Source organism: Emydura macquarii, unplaced genomic scaffold (assembly GCF_026122565.2).
Source record: "Emydura macquarii macquarii isolate MOO-44397 ecotype Brisbane River unplaced genomic scaffold, CSIRO-AGI_Emac_v2 contig_295, whole genome shotgun sequence".
NCBI classification, from domain to species: domain Eukaryota; kingdom Metazoa; phylum Chordata; order Testudines; family Chelidae; genus Emydura; species Emydura macquarii.
This window is the reverse complement of record NW_027130432.1, coordinates 12,447,795-12,474,902: the sequence shown is the minus strand read 5'-3', so window position 1 is coordinate 12,474,902 and position 27,108 is coordinate 12,447,795. Positions and strand designations below refer to the sequence as shown.

Genomic DNA, 27,108 nt, shown 5'->3' with positions numbered 1-27,108 from the left:
CTCTTCTGGCCTTAAAATCTTTGAATCTGTGGCTTGAACGTTAGGCCTGTATGTTGATACGGGGTTTCTGTCTTCCAGCCTCTAATGTTGCAGCACAAGGCACATGGGTTACAGCTGCACTCTTGGAAAATGGCATGGTCTGGAGTCTATTGCACCATGGGAAAATCTAATCCAAGGCAGGCTGAGCATCCCACTTCCACTGCCTGTTGCATTTACAGCTCCCGCAATCCACCTGCCTTTCACTATGCCAGGCCCTGAATTCAGTGCTAATGCAGGCTGACGATCCCTGTTACCTGGCACCCACTCACCTCGCCGCTGACAGCAGGAGGAGTGCAGAAAGTGGATTCTCTGCCTGGGCACTCCAACCAAGGAGTGAGGATTCTGCACCCTCACTCAGTGCCCTCTGCTTTCTAGAAGGCGCACGTAAAAACAGAGAAGGAGGGATTAGGGACACCTGGAAATCCTGTTAGCCTCACAGGGTCAGCAGTAAATGGATCAGCCTGCAGCTGGCAGCCTCAGCAAATGCAGGATTAGCTCAATGACATCCTCAGTCCCCTCCCTCATTGTACCTCTTGTGCCTTATCTCTCCATGTGTGATAGGGGGGACGGAGCCTTGGGAGGAGGAGCAGCCCTCTGTAGTCTTCAATCTTGAGTTAGGGCAGAGCCTTACAATTACATCATCCTACCCCTCGGGTTTTAGACAGACCTCCTTTCCTGTGCCCCTAATATTTACAGCCCCCCACCTTCAGCCTCCGGCTTTAGGAGACAGCCTTAGATTCCAGCGCCGCTGGGCTTCAATAGTCTTGCAGACATCAATTGGGGGGCACACCCCTGTACTAAAGGATTATGATAACTGCAGTCCTATAGTTTTGGGACAGCTCCATAGTCGTCGGTACCTGAGTTTTGGGGCAGCCCTAGCACCCTGAATTTTGGGATCGATTCTGTGCTTTATAATATTAATGTCTCCAGCTGTGGCAAGTATTATGAGGAATCTGCAGGTTCACAGGAATATGTGCCCAGAGACAGCCGTGCTAAGAAGAAGAGATCTGGGTCTGATACACAGTGCAGAAGGCTAAGTGAATAGAAATTACACTTTACTATTGGTCAGCTATCCTCTGGGTTTTGTGGAGCATCATTACACACACCTATGGTCTGGAATGGTCATATGTCTGAGCTGTGGGACAGTCATGTGCCTCTGGTTTATAGGACAGCTCTACCCCATTAATCCCATTTTCATAGGGTGTGCTCTGCTAATCCCCTGCAGAGCCCCTGAGAGGATTATAGTGACTCAGTGTAACAGTAACAAATCCAGGCTTCCTCACTCGCTGCTGCAATAGATTACAAGGTAAACAGGGAAGGAAACAAACTCCTTTCCTTAAATTATTGTCCTCTTGAGCATTTTTGGCAGAATTCCTATGACACAGGTAAAATTGGAACCTCTGCATTACTCTAGATGACTACACCCCGTGGTAAGTCTTGTTACCAAGAGGCTGGAGTGAGCGTGGAAGAAGATGAAACTAGCTGAGAGGCTGATGTGTAGTAGAAGTGACAGGGCAACAGCTCTGGGGGTTGGTAGCCTGTGGCGTTCGCTGTAGAGCCAAAGCCACAGACTGACTCCAACCCTCTGCTTTGGTTTTGATGTTTAAATTCTGTCTTTGAGGTTGTGGGTGAAGGGAAGCAGGACGGGGATTGCTTGGGATTTATCTGAGTGGAGAGGGGTCATGCAGTAGGAGTGATGGCCTGTCTGTTTCAATTTTGAAATGTGGTCAGCTGAGTGTTTTGGACAGTGGCCCATCAGGCTACCATGTGAGAGACCCCCACTCTGGGAATGGTTTAGAAGAGATTCGTTGCCCCTAAATCCGCAGCAGCTGGGATGATGGCTGGCACTTCACCCTCGGGTGTCAGGAGGAACCAGAGGGGTGAAATGAGGAAGCCACCTACTGGGCCAGCAGGAGAATCCGCGAATGATGTCAGGAGGACAGGATATGGAGAGGAGGTCTGAGAAGGACGAGGTGGTTGAAACTTCTGTGGTCTTCCAGACTGTCAGCAATTGCATGCCAGCTCTGTCCCTGTTTAATTTAGCTATTGGAGGGGAGGAAGTAAATGGACCCAAACCAAAATCTTGACTCCAAACACCCACAAACTTTGGGAAAGTTTGGATCCTAATTTGAACTTTGCAGCCATGGCCCCGTTTCTGCTAAGAAAAGATTTTGGTTCTTTAAATAGAAACAGTGAGGACTATGGTAAAAAGTTGAGTAACAGTGGAGAGTTCGGATCACTAATGAGGGAGAGGAGAGAGCAGTGATTAAAAGCAGAATAACAGCAGGGTTGCTGGGATGAAGGAGAGCTCTGATATGCAATGAAAGATGTGAAGAAGATGATAGACTGTGGTCCTGGAGATGTTTGATCTATAAGGTGGAGGTGAGAGGGACTAATGAAGTGGAATGAGTACAGGTAGAGGGTGTCGGCTAGCGGGCAATTCAGATCTGTAATTAGGTGACTATGAGAAAATGGAATAACAGCAGGTAGCTGATGCACAATAGCAGAGAGAGAAGCTTGGTCACTTGTGCTTAACCGGTAACTGAGTAACACAAGTTCAGTTCTGTCCTAGGGATCTTTAATATCTCTCTTTGATTTTTTTAAAGTTGCTAATAATTTCTGTGCTTCCTGCCTGTTCCAGGGCCAGGTTGTATTCAGAGGAGGGAAGGCAATAGGTTTGAAACCAGACACAGTGCTAGAAGGTGGCTGGAGTCTGAGCAGGTACAGTGAAAAAGAGGCGCTCACTTGATGCTGAGATTCTAGTGGAACCCTAACAATGTCCCTCCCCTGGAATTCTCATCTCCATCCACAGGGCCAGCATCACAAAATGAGCTCACCTGGTGTGAATTGTGTACAAAGGCTGGCCAATGGTAAGGAGCGATACGGAAGGGAGATACGCTGCTGCAGTGTGTGTGTGTGTGTGTGTATGTGTATGTGTGTTGAGAGACGCTAGCAGACATCATGTGTCTTATTTTTAACAAGGCATGTGTGTGCAACTGAGTGTGCCAAAATGCGTGTGTGATTGTGCCTCTCATTTGCCCATGCAATTAATACAATTGCCAGGCCAATGCTCACATGTATGGGCAATCATTGACCACTTGTTATTCATATTGTTCCTGAAAACCAAATTCTTATAAGACCCCTGAATGTAAACCTACCTCTGTATTGTACAATTATCTTCTCAGCACTGCACCTCCATGGTCTAGATAGCCGGGAGCGTTTCTGTATATCCAGATAGCGCCTAGCACGCTTGGAGGTGTGACATCAATGATAATAATCATTACATATAGCTGATAAATTGCAAAACTTGATGATAATTTATCTGCAGTTTATCCTGCACATTTGACCATTTCACCAGCACTCTGCCCACCAAGCTGTCTCTGCTGGGTCTGGCTCTGACATTCCAAACCACTGAGCAGCTTCAAAGAGCAGCCGTATTTTGTTTAAGCAAGTAGGCAGGGAAATGTTTCCATCTTTCTTCCAGTTGTGCAAATCCTACCCTACAAACAGATCTTCCACCCCTGAAAAATCAGCTGCTCAGTGCAATATTCATTCCTGCACCAGGGATGAGGTGTTTAAGTCCCACTGTCTCATCCGCCCTGACGGGCTTTATATCACGAGGGGTGGAAATGGAGATTTCAAGCTTTCCTTTGTGAACTGGCATGTGAACTGTGTCAATGGGCACTTCTAGCCCTGGAAGATTTTATCCACATTCATTTGGAACGTGTTGCGTAACTTTTTCTTGACTTTGCCACTTATGAGGGATGTGACTGCTCTGAACTCATGGTGATAAAACCACTATGCCACACAACCCTGCTGTGTGGTCTCCCTACTCTCCTGCTCACCCAGCGGTTTCTCCAAAAGAAACCATCCCATTACAGTGATTGCTGCTCTCTGGGTCTCCGAATGTGTTTTGGTCTAAAGTCGTTGTCTATCTTTTAGATTCAAAGCTGTTTGGGCAGAGCCTTTTTCTGTATTTGGCGCAGCACTGAACACACTGCTACCATGTAACAGATAATAGCGAAGTATCGTTTATAATAAAAAGTACCCAATCTGTGCATGCACTTTTGATTGGGGGTAAGAATGGCATGCACAAATCAAGTGTGCAACTGAATGTGTATTTTTGCACCCCCACCCCCATTTATATTTGTGGCAATCAGGGCAATGTTCATCAGGTGCCTAAATATTATGGGTTTATGTTGACTATGGTTCAAAAGATTTCTGAGCAAGGAAAAAGCTGGTGTGCTAAATGAAGGGCTGTGGTGAGCTTCTCAACCGGGAGTTGTTGATTAGTTTACAACCTGCTGCAGGCAGAGGGGTCTGGTTGTGCTTCAGCATGGAATAAACTGTTTCTTGCTTCCTGCTGGGTGTGCGTGGATTAAGGAGCTCCAAATAGCCCAAGTCCTTGCTATCTCTTACCTTAATGGATTCCACCTGCAACATAACAAGAAACAGAGTGCTTTGAAGAGTGAGTGCCCGTAAATCCATGCAGATGACCTGAACCCATTCTTTTGCAAACATGTAAGATGCAACAGAGAGCTGCCAGTTGGAGCAGGAAAAGAATTTGCTCCCAGATTCAGCCTTTTTGTGGAGCACTGCAGGAGACAGCAAGTGACTTGCAGGCATTTAGGAATATGGCGTGGCTGCATGGACACAGGTAGGGCGTAGTAGGGCATGTATGAACGAGCAAAAGGTACAGTTGCGCGGGAGTTGGGTATATGAACAGGGAACACATGAATAGGTGTAGGGCATATGCGTGTGGAAATAGGGCACAGTTTATGAGCATAGTATGTATGGGCAAAGGGTATAGTTGCAAGGGGAGCCACTTACTTGTGAAGACCACATCTGTATGCAGTCAGGCCACAGCTGTACCAAAGCAAGCTCCTCCAGTTCTGACTGTTTGCATCAATTCAAATTTATGGCTCCTGGAGCATATTCATGCAATGCCCAGCCACACGGATCTAGTCACTTTTCCATTAGCATTTACATTACAAGACATGCTATTGTATTTTTAAATTGACTTTTCATGTCTTACGTCTTGGTTTACATTGTGTGCTGCTGAAACTTGTCTTACACCTTACCAGCCCAAATCTAAAATATTTCTTTAAAAGCTATGTAATAGCTACGTTGTTTTTTAAACTTTTGGAGCAGTAAAGGAAACTCAAATCCATGCATTGCTTAAGTTTTAGAATCAGTTTGTCCTTTAGATGGACTAGGTCCCTTTAGAGGTTGGTTCGGTGCTAATATTTAGAAACAGACAGTGCTGTCTAGTGGTTAGAGTAGGGAACTGGGAGTTAAGATTTCCAGTTTCTGTTTCCAGTTCTTCCACTGATTTCCTGGGTGACTGCAGGCAAGTTCTCCCCTCCGTAAAATAGAAACGATGCAACTAACCTATCTCACAGAGTGGTGAGAGTTGTACCTGATTTTGATGAAGTGCTTTGACATCCTGAGGTAATAGTAGTGCTAGTCCAGAATATTCTTATTTCCTTTTCAGCTATGTAGTTGATCCGGCAGCGTCTTGGAGTTGCAGTCAGTGTGTGCTTCCTCTTTTAGGCCCCGATTCAGCCTTAGTGATTGATCTTATATATCACATATATGAGATGCAAGATCTAAATATGATGCAGATATGAGTGGCAATCTTAAGGTGCAGTTACACGTCATCTCTCCGCCTCACTTTCCCCATCCATAAAATGGACATTGTAGCTGTTACCTTCATCCCAGGAGTTCTATGAGGATTCTTCAGTCAGGCCTTTTCTACACAGGAAAGTTTTTGGTATAACTTTAGTTTTTCCTGCATAAATTTCCTTGCATCCACACACAAAATTTCTTTTTTTTAATTTTTCTGGCGTCTTATCCTGCTTTAATTAATCCTCATTAGAAGCAACATAACTCTGTTCTAGAATGACTTATACCTGTATAACTATTTTGAATTAACTATACCGTTTCAGACAGTCCTCCCACTGCTATCCCACACTGCATTGCTTTGCACTTGAACGGGCCTGTCTGTTTACCTGTGTGCTCTCTACTGCTCCAGGGTCGTCTTGGATGTCACTTCTGTTTAAATGCTGATGCACAGCTAGCTGTGCCCTTTTGCACTTCCAGCTCATGGCTCATTCAAATACCTGAAGTCCATTATAGTGGGCATGCCTCATGCTTCTGCATCACCGCCTCCAGAGACTGTAGACGTCCTTGCTCTCTGGGAAGAGGGGCATGCTTTCAGTCCCATCTCAACAGCAGACACCGGAATGTGAAGGTTTACAGGAGGCTATTGGAGCAAATGCAGGAGAAGGGTCACTCCTGGGATATTGATTGTAAAGTGCTCAGCAGCCGGAAAGTGCTAAGGATTATTATTCTCATCCCGCAGTGTCTCTGATATTAATCGCAACACAGCTGTTGTTCATGCAATAGGACTTCTAGCCCTTCCTCTTTACTGCCCGGGTCTTGCCTGGGCATATGCTTACATTAGAGTTTCATCTATGTTAAAATGCAGGAAAATCACAGGAAAGGTTTGACAAACACAATAGGTAAGGAAAGGGATGCAGAGTTAAAGCGAGGATGTGATCAGAAGACTGTGTAAAAATGGCACTTTCTTATTTACCAGATCAGTGTGGAGAGGGGAGCTTGCATATAGGACATGTTTATACTATGCATCTTCTTAGGTGCATATGAATATAGGAGATAAAAATCTTGAAAGTCTTCTGGTTATGATAAAGGAAGCAAAGTACAGACAGCGATTCATGCAGACTATCAGCAGCAGTATGCCAGAGACCGCCAAATCCTGAATAGAAAGTGGAAAAGGATCTTAGAACAAGGCAAAAATCGGGAGAAAACAAAGATGACAAAGCAAAGGCCAGTATGCTTAATAGCTACTGGGCTTCAGTCTATAAAAAGGCTAATAATAACAAAGTATTCAGTATAATAATAGTTCATGAAGAAGACAAGGCAGGATCTGGGACAGGAACCAGTTAATAATAACTGGGAATGTGTTTAGATAGGCAAGGCTCAGCAAAATTCACCCTAGAGTGCTAAAGGAAGTAGCAGTGGAAGCACTGGACATAGTCACTGAGGATCAGGAGTGGGTTAACAGAGTGCCTGATTTTGAAGGAGGAAGATGACCTAGGATATTTAACTTAAAGACATGGTAAATTGCTTTAAAAAATCAAAGCAGACAATTTCCAAGAGGACAATGAGGCAAAACCTAGTAGACAGCACGTATTTGTCAATAAACTAGTCTTGCCAAGTTACTGTAACTTAATTTATTTCCTTGAGCGGATAACTGGATTAGTAGTTAGAGGAAACACAGCAGACTTTGTACAGTATATCATAATTTTAGTAGGGTATTTGCTACAGTTCCACATGGAATTCTCTTGAGGAAACTATATAAGTGGATTAGATGGAAATATTATTTAATGGATACACAAGTAAAAAAAAGAAAGAGTTAATCACACAGGGCCAGATCATGGCACCAGCCAGTTTAACTGAGAGTTCTGTTTCAACACTGAGGGTGTAATATGACCCAGGGTAATTATTAATGGTTTGGCATCAAGCAGAATCTTACAGGGGTCTATGCTAATTCTGTATTTTCGTTAGCAACAGAGCGGCTGGGGAGTACATAAAACAATCTGAGGATGATGCAAAGTGTTTGCCAGTGCTTTAGATGAGTGGTTTTCAATCTTTTTTCCTTTGTGCACCCCTAAATATTTTTGAATGGAGGCATGGACCTCATTGGAAATCTTAGACATAGTCCCCAGCTCCTCAAGGGTCTGTTCTGTGGTAACAATAACCATTCATGGACCTTTAAACATAGTCTGCAGACCTGCAGTGGTCCATGGACCACAGGTTGAAAACCACTGCTTGAGATGATAGGATTAAAACACACTATGATCTCGATGAATTGCAAAACTTAATAGTGTCAAATTCATTGCAGATAAATATAAAATAATTCATGCAGGAAGAAGTGCTCCAATGTACAAATGGATATAGAATTGAGAACTGGTTGCAAGGCCACAGAGAAGAATTAGTCATTATATTGTGCAATGCACTAACGATGAATGAACAATGTGCTGCTGGCACACAAAAAACCACACACTATGTTCTCCTATGTTAACAGGAGTATTACACATCATGTAGTAATTATTCCAAGCTGCCCTATATCAGAAATAATTAGCTTAACTTGCACTGGGGGAAATGTAGGTTAAATATTAGCAGTTAACTGAGTAAGCTTCCAAGGGAGGCTTTGGACTCCTCATCATTACAGATTTTAAGGCTGACACTAGGCACCTACTGGTATCCATGAGGGATGTTTTTGGGATAATGAATTCCAACCTATCTAGGGCTAAGGAAAGGACTACACACACAGAAATCTTCTCCAACTCAGAGGATCCTACAACTTGATACCTATCTATGTTAGATATTCTATTGAGGTCTTCTATTCCTAGAAGCACAGGACCAATGGAAGGTCACCTTCCTATCCATCCTCCACCCACCCACATTACGCTAATACCATAGCACCTGAGCACCTCCCCTAAGTTAAAAGATGACATGCTCTTTCTTTTCCTTCTCTCCCATCCAGAAGCAGGCTTAGGGTGTTGGGTGTTTTTCATGAATGAATCTGTGAGAATGAAGGTATTATTGTGGGAAAGCCTGGGTGACATTTTTGCATTTAGTTCTGAATGTGGCAAGGTTAATTCATATTCTTATATCCTTCAGCAGCACCTTCCCCATTCCTGGTCTAGTTCCTGGGAAGGTTCTATCGTCTCCTTTGTTCATGAGATTGCACCTGTTGGTTGACAGTTTAATTGTTCCAATGGAACGCAGCTATCATGGGGGCTCATAGCTGCCGAAACATAGAGGATCTCACAGGCGACCAGAACCAATGCTGTGCAGGGCTGTGGGAATCAGGACAGTGGCCTTGAATTGGTTTCTGTGTTCAATGGGGAGCCAGTGTGGAGAATGGCATAACAGGGTGTTGTGTTCCCAGTGGCCTGTGTTGGAACCAAACTGGGGCTTCCTCAGATCCTGAACTTCCTCCCTGGGTAGAAGGAATTGCAATAGTCTAGTTTAGATAAGGCCAGGGCTGCATTCAATAGGATCGTGTGCATCCCTTGGACACCACAGCTGGTAATGAGCATTTCTTGCTGCTGCAGCTATTTGGGTGTCCAAGGACAGTGCAGAGCCTAATGGGACCCCAAGGCTGCAAGTTGATTTCACACTCTGAGGGCAAAGATGCCTTTGCTGGATGGGATTATTATGGAGAACGAGAGCTCATCAAGTCACTTCTCCCTTCGCACTAGCATCGCTTCAGTCTTATCTTCACTCAGCTGCTCTCCTCCAGGAGCTGATTTTAGCAAGGCAGTCTGACAGCTCGGAGATGGCGCTGTTTTCAGGTGACATCAAGGAGATGCAGAGCTAGCTGTTATCTGCGTCCTGCTGACACTTCTTCAACCCGGGCTGTGTCTCCCACTAGCTCTCCTGGCGGCTTCATGTCTTCACCAATGGGCCTTTGCTAGAAAGAAGTTATGATACAATTCGCCTTTCTGCAGGTGGCAGGATGCTTGGCTGGATCGAGAGAATGGTGCCTCAGCCTCCTGGGACCCCTCACCACTCACCTCTAGTGGAGAAGATGGACAAGAAAGCAGAACCCAGGAGGATAACTGTAGAACCCAGGCCTGGAGAGGCAGAGCAGGTGAGCAGGGAACAGCCAGGGGAGATGGGGTAGTTCAGGGGCTGGCCGGGCAGGGCATAAAAGGGGCACTAGTTGTGTGATGTGTGCACATTCCGCTACACATCCTCTCACGTGTTAGACAGAGGGCGGGGTTACTGGCCAAACAGCGCCAATCCCAATCCACAACCAAACAGATGTTGTCAGTGAGACTTTTCCTGGAGGCTGACTGAGACTTGGATTATCAGGGGAATGCAGGTTAGAAAAGAAGCATGTTGGCCAACAGCGTTAGTGAAGCTTGCTCAGCGCGTACCAGCGACAGAATACACGGCTCTAGCCAGAGCTCACGTTCGCTTGTTTTCATGAGCAGTTTTCCTGGCACTGTTTGAAATTGCTGCACCTTTGGGTGAGTTCATGAGAACCAGGAAGCGAAACTGACGAGAAACAAAGGTCCTGATCCTGCAGCTGGAACCGGGTGGACAGACATTGTGCCCTTTGACTTAAATGCCTGAGTGGGGTATGCTGAATGCAGCATCTGGATAGATCTGTAAACAAAGGAGAAATGAGAAACAGGACCAGCCTGTGTGAATGGTAGAAAAGGAGCATAGAGGGTGAATCATTTAGATTTTATTTGAGTTTTGATAATCTCAGGTCGATTTAGTAGTACACGGATGGATGTTGTAACATGTGACTTTTCACCTGAAACCTTTCCTTTAATGCATTAATCCCTAAAGCTGCCAAAAGGAAACTCCACGTGTCCAAGAGAATCTCCCAACTGCGGTCAAACAGAGGGTGAGTTCCTGAAAACAACAGTCCTGCACAATATAAACTTCATACATGAAAATATGGTTGGTGTCCAGAGCATAACCACTCAGCTAGCTCGGGAAGGGCTCCGTGGTTAGTTACTGGCTACTCATCTCTCCAGACATTTGGAGAGGGTTTCACCAAGTAGCAGGGTCTAAGCCGCCAACACAATCCCACGGCAGGACTCAGTGTCTGCTCCCTTTATGCCAGCTCAGCTGAGACTTGCCCTGACACCAGCTCTAAAGCAAAGCTTCCTCCATAGCATGCCTATAGTAGCAAGTGAGAGGATGTGTAGCATAGTAGAGCTGTGCTAGGATTACTCAGCCAGAAGACATTCTTAAACGTACATAGCTCACCACTGTCCAGACACACTCAGCCCTTCAGTCCATGCCTCTAGTGCACACCACACCCTCTGGGCAGTGTCTCTGGTAGCCAATCACCACCTTTACCAGCAGCTCTCAGTAAAGTATGTGAATTCTTTAAAGGTTGCAGGGATTCTCCTCATCCATTTTGCCTCAGTCGTAGAGGTGTGCAATGTTTGCAAAGCTGTTCCCCCACAGCACTGACAGTGCCATTACAGCATCGCCAGGCAGTGGCCAGGTCCCGTAAGAGCCTGTGCCAATGTTAACATAGCTAGACATGTGCAAAGCTTTGTCAGGGTGCGTGAGACTGTGTTTTACATCGCCTCCGGTGCTGCCTGGTAGAATCTGGCATCTTTGCGTAACGCTAAGAAAAACCAGAGAGAAGGTGATTTGAAAAAGTGTATTTAAAAATGTATTTCTTGGGAGCAAACACAGTCTGGCCTGAGCAAAGAAGATGTGGCTATGTAGGTCATTGACAACAGTGGTCCTCTAACAAGTGGCTTTTTATTTATTTGTTTTTTGCTTTCCTTTAGGGAAGAAAGTGACATTCGCCACAAGCCATGATTCAGGCCCATCAACAGTGTCTTCAGCTGAAAGGTGTCTTCCCCTTTTTCTCTCACTTTCTCTTTCTCTCGCAGATTCGTGACAGCAAGGAGTTAGGGTTGAAGATACCAGCCGATAGAGGACTTTTAGCGAATATGAATTCTGACTTCATATAGGAAGCAGGTCTTTAGATAGCTACTAGACATCCAGCTCTGGGGCGATCTGCATGGAGAAGGAACCCTTTGCACCCTGATTACATACAAAAAGGAGCTTGGCTGCCTCTATGGCACCTCCTTGGTCTCGCAGAGTCCCCTCCACTGAGGTCCTCTTGGGGGCAAGAGTGGAGAAAGGGTGTGCTGAGAAGGAATGGGAAGGCCTGTGGCGAGGCCAATGGAGCATAGATACAGTGTCACTGAACCAGCTCTGTGAAAGTTGCAAAGAAAAGAGACGGTGTTATTTTTTCCCCAGTGACCCCTCTGCATTGGGGCTATCTCTTTTAAGGGTGGGGTCTCTGGGCATTGGGGGAGTCTCTGGTAGCATGATAGCTGGCTGGGACCTGGAGAGGGACCAATGGGGACACAGAGCTGCAGCAGAGCTCTCTGTGACTGGCCCTGATCTCCTACAGATTCCATAGGGTCCACCAGGTTTCTAGAGGAACCTGTGGTCTGCGCTATGGAGGAAGGGAAACGCCCCTTCTTTGATGGGACAATATGGAGGATTTCCACAACGGGATCCGTACGAGATAGACTGGCTCTTGTTGTTTGATTGGCTTTGCATGCCCTCGCCTGCCCATTCTCTTGCAGTGCTGGAAGGGGTATACTTTGCTGGCTATCTCAGGAGCTGGGAAAGGTCGTCCCTCAGCCCGCCCAGAATCCAGAGGTGCTGCAGACTGTCGGGAAGAGCTTTGAGAACAGTTTTGACTTCCCTGACCAGGTACATACCAGACCCAGATCAATGGGGTCACTCAGTAACAGAGTCTGATTTTCATGCAACAGTTTCTGTTGTGAGAAGCATTTTAGCCTGTGGTTTTCATCATTGTTTTGTGTGTGTGTGTTCTCTGCAGACTGAAGTGCAGAGCATAAAGGAGGATGACGACCCACTAGGTAAAAATTTAAATAATTGCTATAATATTAATACTTAGCTTTTACATTGCACTTTTCACCAATAGAGCTCTAAGAAGTGTACAAAGGTGTTCAAGAGCCTTATCCACATTTTACAGATGGGGAAACTGAGGCACAGAGCAGGGACGTGACTTGCCAAAGGTCACCCATCCGGCTAGTGGAAGAGCCAGGATAGAACCAACATCTCCTGAGTCTTTGTCTACTGCTTTATCTTTATCACTAGGCAGCAATGTTTCTCAATGACAGGTCCCAGGACCAGTGCCGGTCCCTGAGATCTCCCTGACACAGCCCTGACACAGCTTAGGAAGGCAGCAAGCCAGTCCCTGGTATCAAAAAGGTTAAGAAACACTGTCTAGATGCACTGCCTAGATGCATAAACTGAGTGAAATATCCTATTTGGTGTCATCATAGGTTCACAATGAACTGCAGCAACTCACCACTGCCTGCTTGGGGTAGCCTGCAGATTGATCACACTCAGCAGGGAACATGTCACCTGCTGCTCTTTAGGGGCTTACATGGTATCTTCAGTGTGCTCCAGCATATCCATAATCATTGTCTGGCTCACTCCGCATGGGCCTTCACTAGAACTGGGAGCTCCAAGCAGCACCAGGCAATGATCCCAAGCCATCAGGGTGCCTGTGTGTGTGTTTGTGAGAAAGAGACTCCGACTGACTGAAATGGGCTGTGCACATGCTTAGCTCCCTGTGAATATACCTGAAACCGTAGTAAGGAGAGCTGCAGGGATGGCTGTAAGCACAAGTAACTCACAGCCTGGTCTCCTTCAGCCAAAGCACTGGAAGGGAAAGTAAAATCTCTGCCCAGTCTCTCCCTACAAGCTGTGACACTGGGAGAGGAGTCCCCAATCTTTTGGGGGCCTCGCCGCAGTTTCCCTGCTTGACGTCCCTGTCTTGATTCCTGTCTTGATTGTAAAACCCACCTGGGAGAAGCTGGGAGCAGATCTGAAGTTACTTAGGTCGTAATTCAGGGGCAGGAATTGTCTTTTTGTTCTGTTTGTACAGTGCCTAGCACCATGCGGTCCTGATCTCTGACTAGGTCTCCTAGACACTCCAGTCATACAAATAATAAATGCTCGCTGTTGGAAACATCCAGGCTGTGTAATACTTTCTAATCTCCTTTCTCCCCGGTCAGTTTATATTGTTCATTAAACCATTGGGATTGATGCCAGGTCTGAGCTCTGAGCAACGCTGGGTTCATAGAGTTTAGGGCCATAAGGGACACCAGGTCATCTAGTCAGATCTCCTGTATACCACAGACCCCCAATGCCACCTGCACTGCCCATTAGACCCAATGACTGATTGGATGGTTGTTGGGTTAATTAGCTGTGGCTAAAACCTACCAGGGTCCTTTGCAATCTTGTATTTTGCATAGTTCTCATTGTTTGCTTCAGCAGCGCTGGGTAACTCTCCCTATGCTGTCCTTTAATTCTTTCACCCTCAAGAGATAACTACACTCGGTCCAGATGAAGATGAGCTTCAGGATCATAGCGAGTTGCATTCCAGCTCCGATAATAATGCTCCAGAAAAAGGGTAAGTTCCCTTAACCTCCCGCCAAAAGCTGTGTAGCATGGTAGTGCCTATAGATTTAGTCACTTTCCTCTTGTATTTCAAGCACAGTTCGGTTATCCATTGGAACTCTAATCTGATGGTTACTCCCAGTTGGTTTGCTATTTTCCCCTCTTGACTGCCAGCCAGACTGGGTTTAACATGGTCACAACGGCCGTGCTGCTGGGGTGATTTGGGTAGTGTGTTGTTCTGAAGGATAATGGAGATGGTATCTGAAAAAAATCAACCCCATTTTACTCATTGAACTGAAAACTGCAGGTGTCTTTACCTCTTGCTAGAAGGGAAGATGGTCCTTACCTATCGGTTTGGGTGCCCAGGATTGAACCAATATGGAGACTGGATTTCTCTTCATATTCCATAAAAGGGTGATCTCTATAGGGCAATGCTGTCATGGTTGCCACAGGGCGCCTGTCTCCAAAGTGATGAGGAAATTTGTTTAAAAATCCATTTATCCTCAGAAACTTGTTGTGGTGTCTTGCCTCCAGTGACTCCCTGTGGCCTTCTGGTCTGATACCTCATCGCTGACAGGGATGCTTCATCGCTGCTCTAACACTGCAGCTCCCATGCTGCAGGGTTGCTGTTGCTCTGCTCTGCATTTTGCTCAGTGAACGCAATGAGGTACAAGCAGAGAGCAGAGCCCCGGGACAGGCTAGGAGAGATCAGAGACAGCCAATAACAGTCTCATCCTGGAGTAGGGCAGCTGGGCTAGGATTTCCCCAAAGGCAGCTAGGCACTTAACTTTTATTCAGCAGTGGGCACCCAGCTCCCTCAGGCTTCTTTGTAGGTGCCGGCCTATCACACTTCTCATCCTTACAGCTCAGGGTGAGTTTAATTTGGCAGCACGGAGAAGTTTAGTGCTTTGCTCAAGACCACAAAACCTTTGTTCAAGATCGGTCAGTGGCAGGGCCAATATAGCACCTTCTGACTCCCTGATTCACTGGTGTTGACCATTGAGCCCTTTCCTGATTTTGGAGGGTCTATAAAATCGGGTAAAATATAATCTGTCAACTATGGATGCTAATTCATCTGAGCTGTGAGTCCTTTCTCTTTGTCATGACAATTTCACTCTTACTCTGCGCATAAAGCAGCATTTAAGGCTTTGGTATTATATTGACCCCTAGCTATTCCCTGTACACTGATAGGGATTGAGGGCCCCTTGTATGGGTGTACATGGCCTGGAAAGCAGTGGAACAGCTGTGTTCTGATGTGGAGAGTTTGCCTAGAGCGACTCAGTGGTATTCTCTGCCTACTGCAAAGCATTGCTGCACAATGACTCTCTGTTAACTGAGTGAAATTCTCTGGCCTCTGATGTGCAGGAGGTCAGACTAGATGATCTAATGGCCCCTTCCGGCCTTAAACTCTATGAATCCATGCTGCTGTGCATGAAAAGGGAGTGGTTTGGGTGTGAACAATGGCTGACCATTGGTTCTGTAAACTATGGAGATCTGCTGGCCAAAACATCCACAGAGAAGGGATAAAATGGGTGGCAGCTGCTAGTACCGCCAGATGGAGTGCCTTGTGGAGCGGCTCTGTGTCTCTCCTCTGTGACCTGACTCTGAGTTGGAGACTGGGTGGGGGAAGATTCTGTCCTTTCCCCAGCCATACTCCTCATAGGCCCCTGCAAAAAAACCTGATTATTTGGGCTTTGCACAGCAGCCAAGAACTTGGCCCTTAGCTGTCGAGAGCAATCTTCCAGGACCAGGAGTGAACGGCAGAGGAGAGGGGAATGGATTCACTCTGGCTCTAGTGAGGGTAAGGGAAGAACTGTCCTAACGGTGTGTGATCTCTTTCTGCAGGGCTGGAGGCAGGGTGATTAGCTGGCTGGTGCAGGGGTTTGGGAAAATGCTCCCGCAGCCGGAAAACATGAACAAGCCTGAGGTGAGTGCAGCAAAGGCAAAGAAGACACCTAGTTACTGCATCAGGAGAGAAGCACCAGTGCACATACGAGTGACACATTCCAATGTGTAAATGACGAGTCATACTTTTCTTAAAACTGAAAGGTATACACACACGCAACTGCTTCCCTCGTCCCCTCTCCCCCACAGGTGACTGCAGGGTGGTTAGTAACCCTCTCCTTTAATACTGAAACACAGAGGAGGAAGATGGGAAGAACTAGGGACTACGGTTGCCTGAGGTCCCTTATTATTACAGCAGTTTGCCCACCTGATCTTAATGAATCTTCTATGCTCAGTGACAAGCAAGGAAGGCGCTGGCAGTATGCTCTTGGGAAAATTCCTTCCCAGCATCAGATTTGTGTATAGTTCCTTGCAGGCAAAACTCCCCATGGGAGAAGAAATCAGTGTTGAGAAGCAGCTGCTCCATGTACTCTAGCAGCTGCTCCCAGTGCTCACATGACTGTATTTTTTCTTGAATCCACATGAGGTGGAATCTACCAGCAACTGTGGGGAATTCCAAACACTGCTCAACCTCAGAGGAAAATAATGCTAGCATTGTCGATTTCTCCTGTAACTACATACTTGCATACTTATGGCCTATAATAAGACAATATGATCCCTATAGCCTCCTGTTCTCCAGACTGTATAGGCTTCAAGCGTTTCAGCCTACGTTGTCATTGAAAGACCCACTGATGATAACAATAATACCTAGTGCTTTTCATCAGAAGATCTCAAAGCACTTTACAAAGAAGCTCAGTATCATTACCCTCATTTTGCAGATAGGGAAACCGAGACACAGGGAGATGAAGTGAGTTGACCAAGGTCACCCAGCAGGCCAGTGGCAGAGCCAGAAATAGAGTGAAGGGCTCCAGACTCCCAGTCCAGTGCTCTATCCACTAGGCCACTAATGTTGATATTTTGATCAGTTTAGTAACTTCTTTGTATTGTATCCAGAATTTGTAAAATTACTTAAAATAATTTTCTTAGGACCCCCACCCGCCTCGATGATGTTGTTTTAAGACATTGAGATAACAAGAACTGCCAAAATTGTAGCGTGGGACAGTTCCCTATATTGCTCTGCCAGACGACTGTATCATCAAGAGATGGCGTATTCTGTGAATGATCCCACATGCACACACAGACTCGTACACAAGGGCTCTGACCCTCAAGAGTGATGGTATCCTGTTGACCTCAAGAACACTCCAACCTCGGCTTTCCCACTGTGAATCATTCTTAATAACATGATTTTGCAATTTTGGAAAGCAGCTTTCTAGAGGGACTATTACTTATTGAAACCTCTTTTTCTAAATAGTTACATTAGTTTCATGCTATTAAAACGTGAGGTCTGGGAAACATGCCTTGCATGGAGACACTTATGGAGCTCAAATCTATTTAGCTTTTTAAAGAGAAGTGTAAGAAGCGCCTTGATCTTGGTTTGTAAGTACCTATGTGGGGAAAAGGCATCTGATTTTTGGGAGCCCTTTAACTTAGCAGGTAAAAGAATAGCCAGATCCAATGGCTGGAAATGAAGTTAAAAAAAATTCAAACTGGAAATAAGATACAACTTTTTAATAGAGAGGGTAATTAATCACTGTGACAGCTAGTCAAGGGATGTGGCAAAATGCACCATCACTTGGGGTCCTTAAATCCAGATTGGATGTCATTCTCAGCTCCAAGCCAGTGTTCGCTTACGCCAAAGGGAAGTGTCCAATTCCCTGCACTGCAGGAATTACTGGCTGGAATTTTCTGGTCTGGTCTCATGCAGGAGCTCAGACAAGATGAACATAATGGCCTCTTCTGGCCTTCTATGCAATGTCTCCATTTAAAGGCACTGGAGACTGGAGTCTTCTGTTTATCTCCAGAACGGTACAACATAAGTAGCAGATTTGCAAGCCTCCCACCCTGAAGCAAGGGACTGCTTTTAGGAGAGAAGGGAATTTAATCTTTGAAGCTCATTCAGGGCTAATGTACACTTAAAACTTACAGCGGCACAGCTGTATCGGTACAGCTGTGCTGCCGTAAGAGCACTTGTTAGCTGCATTATGTCAACAGGAGAGAGCTCTCCCGCCAACATAATAAAACCACCTAAACAAGCAGTGGTAGCTTTGTCGGTGGGAAAGCGTCTCCCGCCGACATAACGCTGTGCACACAAGCGCTTATGCTGGCAAAATTTATGTCGCTCGGGGCGTGGGGCCACTTTTGCTGGCATAAGTATTGGTATAGACAAGGCCTTAGTCTGTGATCTTTCTGTTCAGACTGAACAAAGGGGCCATTAGAAAAAAAAGGTGGGGGAGGTGATATCTTTTTTTGGACCAACTTCTGTTGGTGAGAGAGACAAGCTTTTGAGCTTACGCAGAGCTCTTCTACAGGTCTGAGGAACCTACTCAGAGTATCACTGCTAAGTGCAAAGTGGAACAGATTGTTTAGCGTAAGTTGTTAACAAATTTCAAGGGACCATTCACGGTGAAGTAGCCCATTAACACCCCTCCAGTCATAGTCACCATCAGGGTTACGACAAAGGGGTCAGTGAGTACCACTTGTTATGTGGACATTTTCCCCCTCCCACTAGACCAGTGCATTTTGTATGAGCCACCAGACAGCTGTCAGATGATGGCTTCCAGTTACTATTGATTTGGTCCGTATTTGAACTCATGAACTAGGGGTGAAAATCTCCATTATCAGCTCCCTGTGTCACTCCAGCCTCCGTTATGCTAATTTTCAGAATTGCTTAAGCAAGCATATTATTTGCCTGGACTGGAGTGCCATATATGTTGGGTGAAGAAAAAGCTCTTAAAATAAAGATTCCATTTCACTGAAGTCTCTAGTAATGAAAAATGGGAAAGTAAATACAGCAAATATAAGATGCAACATTATTTCAAAGATTGTTTCATACACACTGTTTTTCAAACCCTTCCATGAGGCATCTGGGGAGCTTAATACAAGAACATTGACTTTCTAACAGCTCAGCCACTGTAAATGCTGTTACAGCTGTCTATGGGCTGGTTCTCACTAGAAAATTAAGTCATATTAGAACATGAGCTTGAGGAAGCATGTTAATTAACACGATATTGAAACAATTTTGAGTTAATGCCAACAGAGACAAGTTGTGTTTAACACCGTGTCAGCTGGTTGCAGTTAACCCTAGGTTCTCGCAAGTGTTACACACAATATTAAGTACTGTATCATGATCCCTGTTACCTGGACTACTAAATGGTGTTTAACATTTTGTTTGTTAGCACAATCATGGTTTGACATGACTTAATTTTCTAGCGAAGACCATTCCATATGGAATTTTTCCTCCATCCTGACTTGTTTTCAAATGATTACAACTTAAACAATAAAGCTCTGCATTAAAAGAGCACCTAGCATCTGACTCATGCTAATAAAGGTGAGGATATTGGGAGTAAAACAGTCCTAGGCAAACTAAAGGCCGCAGACTTAAGTGTGATAATATAGTGTGGTTTGTACAGAAACACACTGTCCTGCAAACCACATGGCTCTTGGGCACTCTGTGGTCAGTTAAGGACAGTGACAGTTGTAGCTCTGACTGTCCAGTAGTAATGGCTGTGATAATGTTCTTAAATACCCGAGCCATGGATGAGAAGAACAGAATTCAGCAGAGACAAGGGGCTGATCCTGAGACGTGCTGAGCACCCACATCTCCTCCTGAGGCCAACCGGACTTGTAGGTGTTCACGCAGGAGCTCTCAGGATTAGACCCTTAGAACTGCACCAGCAAGGCTTTGAGATGTGTACAGATTTGATATCCGCGTCTCCTAGGGACCACCTACAAATTCTCATACTTGTAATAACATTCTGAGGGTTTGTCTGCAAAGGCTGGTACCTGCCATGTTCCATCATCATCATTACTGATCCTACTTCTGCCAGGAGAACTGCCTCATGGTGGGGGATTTCTTAGAAAGTCTAGTGTATAGAGAGCCTCTTGGCCCTGCCTTGCAGCTTACTGCTTACAGCTAACCCAGTTCCTTACAGCTAACCCAGTTATTAACATGAATATTTGTATTAAGATAGTGCCTAGAATAGAGACCCCAGCTGAGATGGGGAGTCCATTGTTTTAGGTCCTGTACATACACATAGTAAGAGACAATCCCTGTCCTTAGGTGCTTACAGTCTAAATAGACAAGGCAGACAAAGGATGGCAGAAAGGAAGTAGTGTTATCCCCATTTTACTGATGGGGAACTGAACCACAGAAAGACTAAGTGTCTTGCCGTAGGTTAAATAAGAGGTCAGTGGCAGAGCTGATAAGTAAATTCATATTTCCTGAGTCCTAGGGCTGGTGCCTGAACTGCAAGACCGCCTAGCCTCTAAAAACCGGCCCCATGGACATAACTACTGCCATGAAGCACAAGCTAAGCCATCTTTTCCCTGTGTCTGAAGCCAAGGTTGCTTAATCTGAAGCTGCTTCTTCTCTATCACAGCTCAAGTTTAGGGCTGGTTCATTTAAAGATAAGTAACTAAAGATTCATCTAGAATATTGCTTTTTTAATTTAAAGTATAGAGCAGGCGTGAGTATAGGCACCATGAAATCATCCTGGCTAATTCTGAATGGACTTGTACCTCAAGAAGAGATCTCTTGTGAAGAAAAGGAACCCATTTTTCTTTGATCCTTCATCTGATCCAACCAGATGTATTTTCCTGCTTGTTTTTAAGCCTGCCCAGCCTATTCAGGTCCAAACATTGACCTGAAAGGAGAGGGGAAAAATTACTTTCAACATACAAACAAGCTTTAGGGTAAAAAATAAACAGATTTTTATTGAAAGGCAGGATTTTCTTGTGGAAGCATCTTTAGCCCAAGCAGGGTATGTTAACTTCAAAGTAAGCAAGAAACACTGCCCTTTAGGTCAGGTTAGTGAAAGATCAAAGGGAAAAGCACGCTCCTTATTTTCCTGCATTCAGTCCATGTAGGCACAAACCCCTCGGGAGGAAAAACTGATGATTTTCTATTGAGAACATTTAGAAAAGAAAGCAAACAACTTTTTATTTTATACTCAGTATGTGATAGCCTAATTCTGCTTTCAGTTACATCAGTGCATATAGGAGTCACTCCACTTGAAATCAATGGAATTACATGAGTATAAAATCTGTGTGAGATCAGAATCAGTTCTATGAGTCTTGACTGAAATATTCCTACCAGTGCTACCACCAGTTCTCCTAGTGTAGCCAGGACCATGAAATCTAAGCCTAGCTCTCAGTTCCCAGAAAGTTTAGTTTTAATTGCTCCTTAGGATCTTCAGGGTGTTGCAATCTTCAGTGATTGCTTTTTAAAATTTGAAATCAATTAACAAAAAAAGATAGTGGAGATACATTTTGGCAAAATGGTTTTCTTCCCAGAGGTGTATTGATATTGGAAGGCAAAGTAGACCTAAGCTGAAAGGTTAGCGAGAGTTGTGCATTTGACAGAGACGTACGTAGCAGGAGCCAATCAGATCACTGCTTCATTTCTGTCCATTTTATAAATGCTGGTGACTGTCTGCTGGGCATCTCTGCTGTCAGGCCAAAGCACGTGAAGATGAATGCAGACGGGGTTACAATGGAGGTGTTGCTATTGGCTGCATCCCCACTTTAATCCAGAGGCCAGCATGTCAGTCTATTCCATATGTGTTTGTATGACAGGACACGAAGGAGGGGAAGTCTGAAGAGGCAGCCATCAGAGAAGGTAAGTGAGTGAGGTGCCTGACTGTAGAACTTTCAGGAATGGATGTAAACTTCCATGTTGGAAGTCTGCTATCGCCAAGTCCCTTCCCAAGATCTTCTGTCACTGGTTTCCCTCAGTAGGCTGGTTTCATAGCCTTGGAGTTGCATGCAGCGAAAGGAAGCAGAATACTTGTACTTGTGCTGTCTAGGGATTGGTGCTGTCAAAAACTGGTGCATATGGCAATCCTGAACTGATTAAAGGGCTGCTATCCAGTTTAGCACTCATGGGAAATTTGTACTGGCACACTGATGAGTTAGTACTCATCCTAGTGCTCATAGAAATCCGATACTGGTTCAGTGATAGCAGAGCGAAGGTTTCTGGGGCATTCTTTGCTGTAAAGATTTCTAAAAGTAGATTAAAAGTGCAAGTCTTATCTCTTAGTGCTCTGCAGCACCACAGTTTTCATTTCACCTTCTGAAACATCACTTTGTGCTCTAAGATGCCATTTAGACTCTTCGCTGTATTCATTTTTGAGCACAAACCAAAGAACGTGATGGTTGTTAGTTTCAGAAACCGATGACTGAAAATACAGAATGAAGCTTCCCTTCCATCCCTTCTCCTTCTGATGATGGTTTAATGGAGTTTAGAGTTCCACATGCTGGTGATCACTTGGGATGATGCAGATACATGACTGATACCGGTGCTGATACTGGTATTTTGGTTGTCAGATTTAGATTGTGAGCGCCTCAGAGCAGCGAGTGTCTTTTAGTTCTGGGTTTGCACAGTGCCTAGCACAGTGGTCTGTGATCACGACAATACAAATCAATAAGTAGTGCTGTGAGCAGGTGGCAGCTCTTACCTCCCTGACTTTTAAGTCCTACCAGATGAAGCTCTCCCCTGTGCAGAGGGCTGGCACAGTCCCTGTGAGTGCAATATCTAAATCCCACTTATACCCTCAAAATAGACCTAGTTCTGTCCATGGGCTGGACGCTCAGCTGGGGTAGACTGATGAACATCACTGGAGCTACACTGGATTTGCCCCACAGGACAAGCATGAATTGCATCCATGTGGCTTAAGTCTTAAAGACCTTCACTGTTTAAAATGAAACTTACGGCGTTGCTTCTCTCTTTCTCTCTGAACAATCTCAAGCAGTAAGTAAAGTGAATAAAACAAGGACATCGCTAACAGGAAGCTCTCCAGCAAGTCACAGCGTACCAGGAACCGCACACCAGGCACCTACAGACAGCCTATCGGGGCTTGGTGCCTCTCTCTTTCCTCGGACACTAGGTGGCGACGGTGGCAGGTAGTGCAGCGTGAATCCTTCTGAAACGTTCCACTGCCGCATCGGGATGATCCTTGGTTTATTAGGCCTTTGGGTTCCTTAATGCTTTGATCCTTTGGCACGTCCTAGGGTACCAAAGTGTGGGTGTGGCCCCACCCTCGTGTTTGCCTGGTGGAACGTTCATTATAATGGAGGGAACCCAAGGACATGCTGAGCGTGTCTAGCAGTCTCTGGCACCGTATCATTGACTGATTTAATTAATTAATTGAGCACTGATGCAGAACAACGCACTGGGCAGAACAACGCACTGAGGGTGGACACAGATATAGGGTGAATTCGCTTCTTGCCCTGCAGGCCCTTTGTGGTGATAGGTCTGCTGTGGCTCAAGTGGCATGCAACCCCCACTAGTGAAGAAAATGGGGACTGAACAGAACTCAAGGTATAAGAAGAGTTTAACAGGAGTTTCTGATTGACAGGGTGTTCGAGTGGTTTGTCCAGGGAATGGAGAAGGTGATTCCGCAGCCTCTGACCAGAGCGAAGCAAGATGCTCAGGTAAGTGGCCATGTGGCGATGATAAAGAGATTTAACTAATAACGGGGCGTCAGTGGGGCTCTCCTCCTTTCACCACTTCAGAGCCAAATAACCAACTAGGAAATGCTTCCTCCAAGCAAGCCAAGGGGCACGTGCTTGTTCCAGCAGCAGGGACCAGGTTAAAAAACCAAACGAAACCCATTTTTCCTACTGAACTGGATTTCAGGGATTGGTCAGCAAAGCTCATTCATATTTTGTGCCATCTCTTAATCTCCGTGTTCCCTTTCCAAGCTCCAGCACATTCAGCAGGGCTCCCCTATGCTTTACTGACTTGCTGTAAAAAGCCCCGTTCAGTCTGTTCTGTGCGGTTCTCCACTGGTACTTCCCAGCTCTTCTGTAGGTCCCCCTGCTCTCCAACTCAGCTGTGTTGTGCAAGGCTCGCCCCTGTGTTTGGGAATATTTAAATGCATTGTACAGTGATTACGTCGCACATAGACCAGATCAGCCAGGATCGCCGGAGGGCTGCATTGTACCCACAACTGAGTGAGTTCAGAGGCACAATACCTCACAGAGCTCTAGGGAACACAGCTCCTGCTAGGTGCAGTGTGTGCTCTCCTTGACATCCCAGCAGCTCTGATGCCAGTGTAGAGGGCATGTAGGACCATAGTACCTTCCCCTCCACCCTTTGAAGATGCATGAAGATGCAGGGTTTGTGCTCAGGGCTTGCCATTTTGCCTAGACATTGTGTGGATACACAAAGGGAATGAGGTCCCTTGTGCTTTGCAGAACATGGCACAATCTCTGGACTTTTCTTCCCAGTTGCCTTCAAATAGGCAACTACAGATTTGGATATGCACATGATCAAACTCTGCTCTCCCTTGCGACTCTGGATATAAATCTGGAGTAACCACATTTAGTTCATTGAAGTTACTCCAGAACCACCTTGATGTAACTGTGAGCAGGATTTGGCCCAATATTTGTTTTCCATTTTGATCTAAGAAAGCTGGAGTCTGTGACCTGACGTTGAATGAATGAATCTGAGAAGAGTGGACGAAAGCTTCCATGCTTTTGTCACTGTTCTGACACCCTTACCTAGCCCGTCCTCACTCCAGTCCTGTCATTCAGCCAGGGAAGGAAGAGCCGTCCCATATTTTTTTTCTCAGGTCTTAGTGCCTTAAAAGAGATCTCCACCTACCATTGTTTGCCTTGATAAACTGGATGGATTTTTAAGAATGGTACAGTAGTTGTTGATATAAATCTGGCAATGCTGACTGTCCTCTGCTTTAGAGGAGGAAGACCTGTTAAGGGAATAGCCCTGGAGACTGCAGCAAAAACTGCATGGAGGGGATTAAGTTATTTGCGCCAATACTTAGCAATCTTGCCTAGACCAAATAGTGAACAAGCACTAATAATAAAATGTTCAAGCCGTGGCCCAAGTTCTTTCAGTTGCTCCACAGCAACCTCATTAAGAGAAGAATTTGGCCCTCTCTCGACAAGTTTAGGAATGAGTCATTCTGCCCAACATTGAAATTGAATCACCTCTGGGGTGAGACAACAACTGTTTGACAGCACACAACAATGGTATAGAGAAGTTTAAAAATGAGAGAGAAAAACACTGTATCTAATGGACATTGCCTGGGGAATTTAGATAGGATGAACGGACAGATTTGACTAGGACACTGGGGTTGACCCTGATAGTCTTACAAAAAGTGCTATGATATTTTTAACAATCACAGATAGTCAGGACCTTGGTTTTCTATTTCATTCAAAATGCTTTTAACGGCACAGCATGCCTAGCTTCAAGCTGGGGTACTGGTTCAAGTTTGACTCACAAGAGAAGGATGCCATCTACTGAATTGCCAGAGAGAGAGCAGAGGAGTGTTAACTCTCTCTCTCTCTCTCTCTCTCTCTCTCTCTCGTAAAAACTAGTTGACAATAGTTGATATTTTACTGTTTCCTTTTTTCTTTATAGGCTGCAGAAGCTGCAACCTTCTGCCCAGTGGAAGAGAGTAAGTAACCAGTGCTTCTCATTACATAATTTCATTTGACAAGTATTATTGGCCTTTACTGATAAAGCTGATTCAGAAAGAGGGGCTGCAGCTTCAGTATGGCCTGCTGTGGATTCCACGTTGTAGAGCTTCTGAAAGTATTTGGAGAAGCTAAGGGAACCATATTGTTAAAATGTCAATGTTGCATTTTTGAGATGGCTTTGCAGATTTTGACCTGCAGTACATTCTTTGTAAACTTCAATCTCTGTTCTTGGGACAGCCACAGAGTAGATTTGGGATGCTGTTTTGATTCTCAGAGCCTTTTCTTTGGTCTGGATCTCTGTGTGAAAGACAATCCTATTATGGGGATATAGTCTCCAAATATAAAGAACATCCCCAACTGGGAGTCAGTTTTCTTTCTTTCTTTCTTTCTTTCTTTCTTTCTTGTAACTAACTAACTAAAAATGAGGTGATATCTGCTTTGGCTAAGTATATATCATCCTGAATTATGAAACCATGCTGTGATGTTGTGTGATAATGTTAGCTTTATGTTACATGGCAAAACTGAAGGACGGCATACAGGAAAATGCTACACAGTTGTCATAGTTCATTAGTTGTCATCATTGACAGTTTGGTTGATTTTTTTTTAAACAATATCCATGCAGTGTGTGGGACTATTTCCCCAAATTGAGAATTTGGGGTGATAAAACAGGAGTTGGGTCCCCCCTCCATGAAATCTGAATTCCCCTGTCCAATTTAGTGTTGGAACGTATGAATGTTATACCTTTGCAGCTCTTATATTCAGCAAGTGAAACAGGGTATGCAAGTAGTGGTGGGATGTGTTTGTTAGGGTGGAGTGTATAACTATCACCATATCGACTTCACTTAAATCTCAAAGGATTTTGAAGGAATCTGGAGAGAGTGTTTCTTTGTGGGCTTTTATAGAAATCACTATTCTACGCTTTCCTGCAACAGGACATACAATCATTAAAATAAAAATAATTCAAGATAGAATGATGCCATCTGCCTGAATTACTTGAGAATTCTTCTCCAGCTCTTTGGGGACTTGGATGGGCAGGTTTTAAAGATGCACTGTACAATTGACCAGATTATGTTAATTTTATTTGCCTTCAATTTGAAACATCAAGCATGTTGGTGGCAGGACACCGTACTTGATGGTCCCAGTTATGGCAAATCCTATGTTCCTACTTTCAGGGTGAAATTCACAAGGGGGGGAGGGGACAGCACAAGGGCTCTGAAGCCCTTTTTAAAGTGAGATTTAAGTGATCAACCTTGTGCAGACTGTGTACAGAGGGTAGAATTGCACCCTCCATGCATGACTAGTTTAAGTGAAGTCTCTGATTTGGTGTGTTGTGGCACTTTAAATCGTTTTATGTGACAAATGCAGAAAGTGATTGGATAGTATTGCTGATCTACTCCCAATCCAAACAGCCAACACCTTTATTAATGTATTCCTTCTTCTCCTTTTGTTTCAGGGGGGGAAGGGGCTTAGGGCCTCTGAAACAAATGGAAAATGAAGACCTTGGAGAACCGCCCTTGCACAAAATAAAACAAAACCGGCCTGAAGAGAAAATACTATTGGGGATAGAAAAAAATAAAAGAATGAAATGAAATATCTGCA

At 45.0% G+C, this 27,108-nt stretch overlaps 1 protein-coding gene across 1 annotated transcript; it reads left to right on the top strand.

Annotated features, from left to right (window-relative positions):
- Window positions 1-4,581: 4,581 nt before the first annotated feature.
- Window positions 4,582-27,099, top strand: LOC137154421 (cyclic nucleotide-gated channel beta-1-like). The gene is made up of 13 exons (XM_067550069.1): window positions 4,582-4,696; window positions 9,582-9,724; window positions 10,435-10,492; window positions 11,400-11,463; window positions 12,213-12,342; window positions 12,473-12,512; window positions 13,990-14,077; window positions 15,910-15,991; window positions 21,643-21,685; window positions 22,818-22,968; window positions 23,424-23,499; window positions 25,451-25,487; window positions 26,963-27,099. Exons 1-13 carry the CDS (start codon window positions 4,687-4,689, stop codon window positions 26,977-26,979), a joined length of 939 nt encoding a protein of 312 aa, XP_067406170.1. The 5' UTR covers window positions 4,582-4,686; the 3' UTR covers window positions 26,980-27,099.
- Window positions 27,100-27,108: the final 9 nt, after the last annotated feature.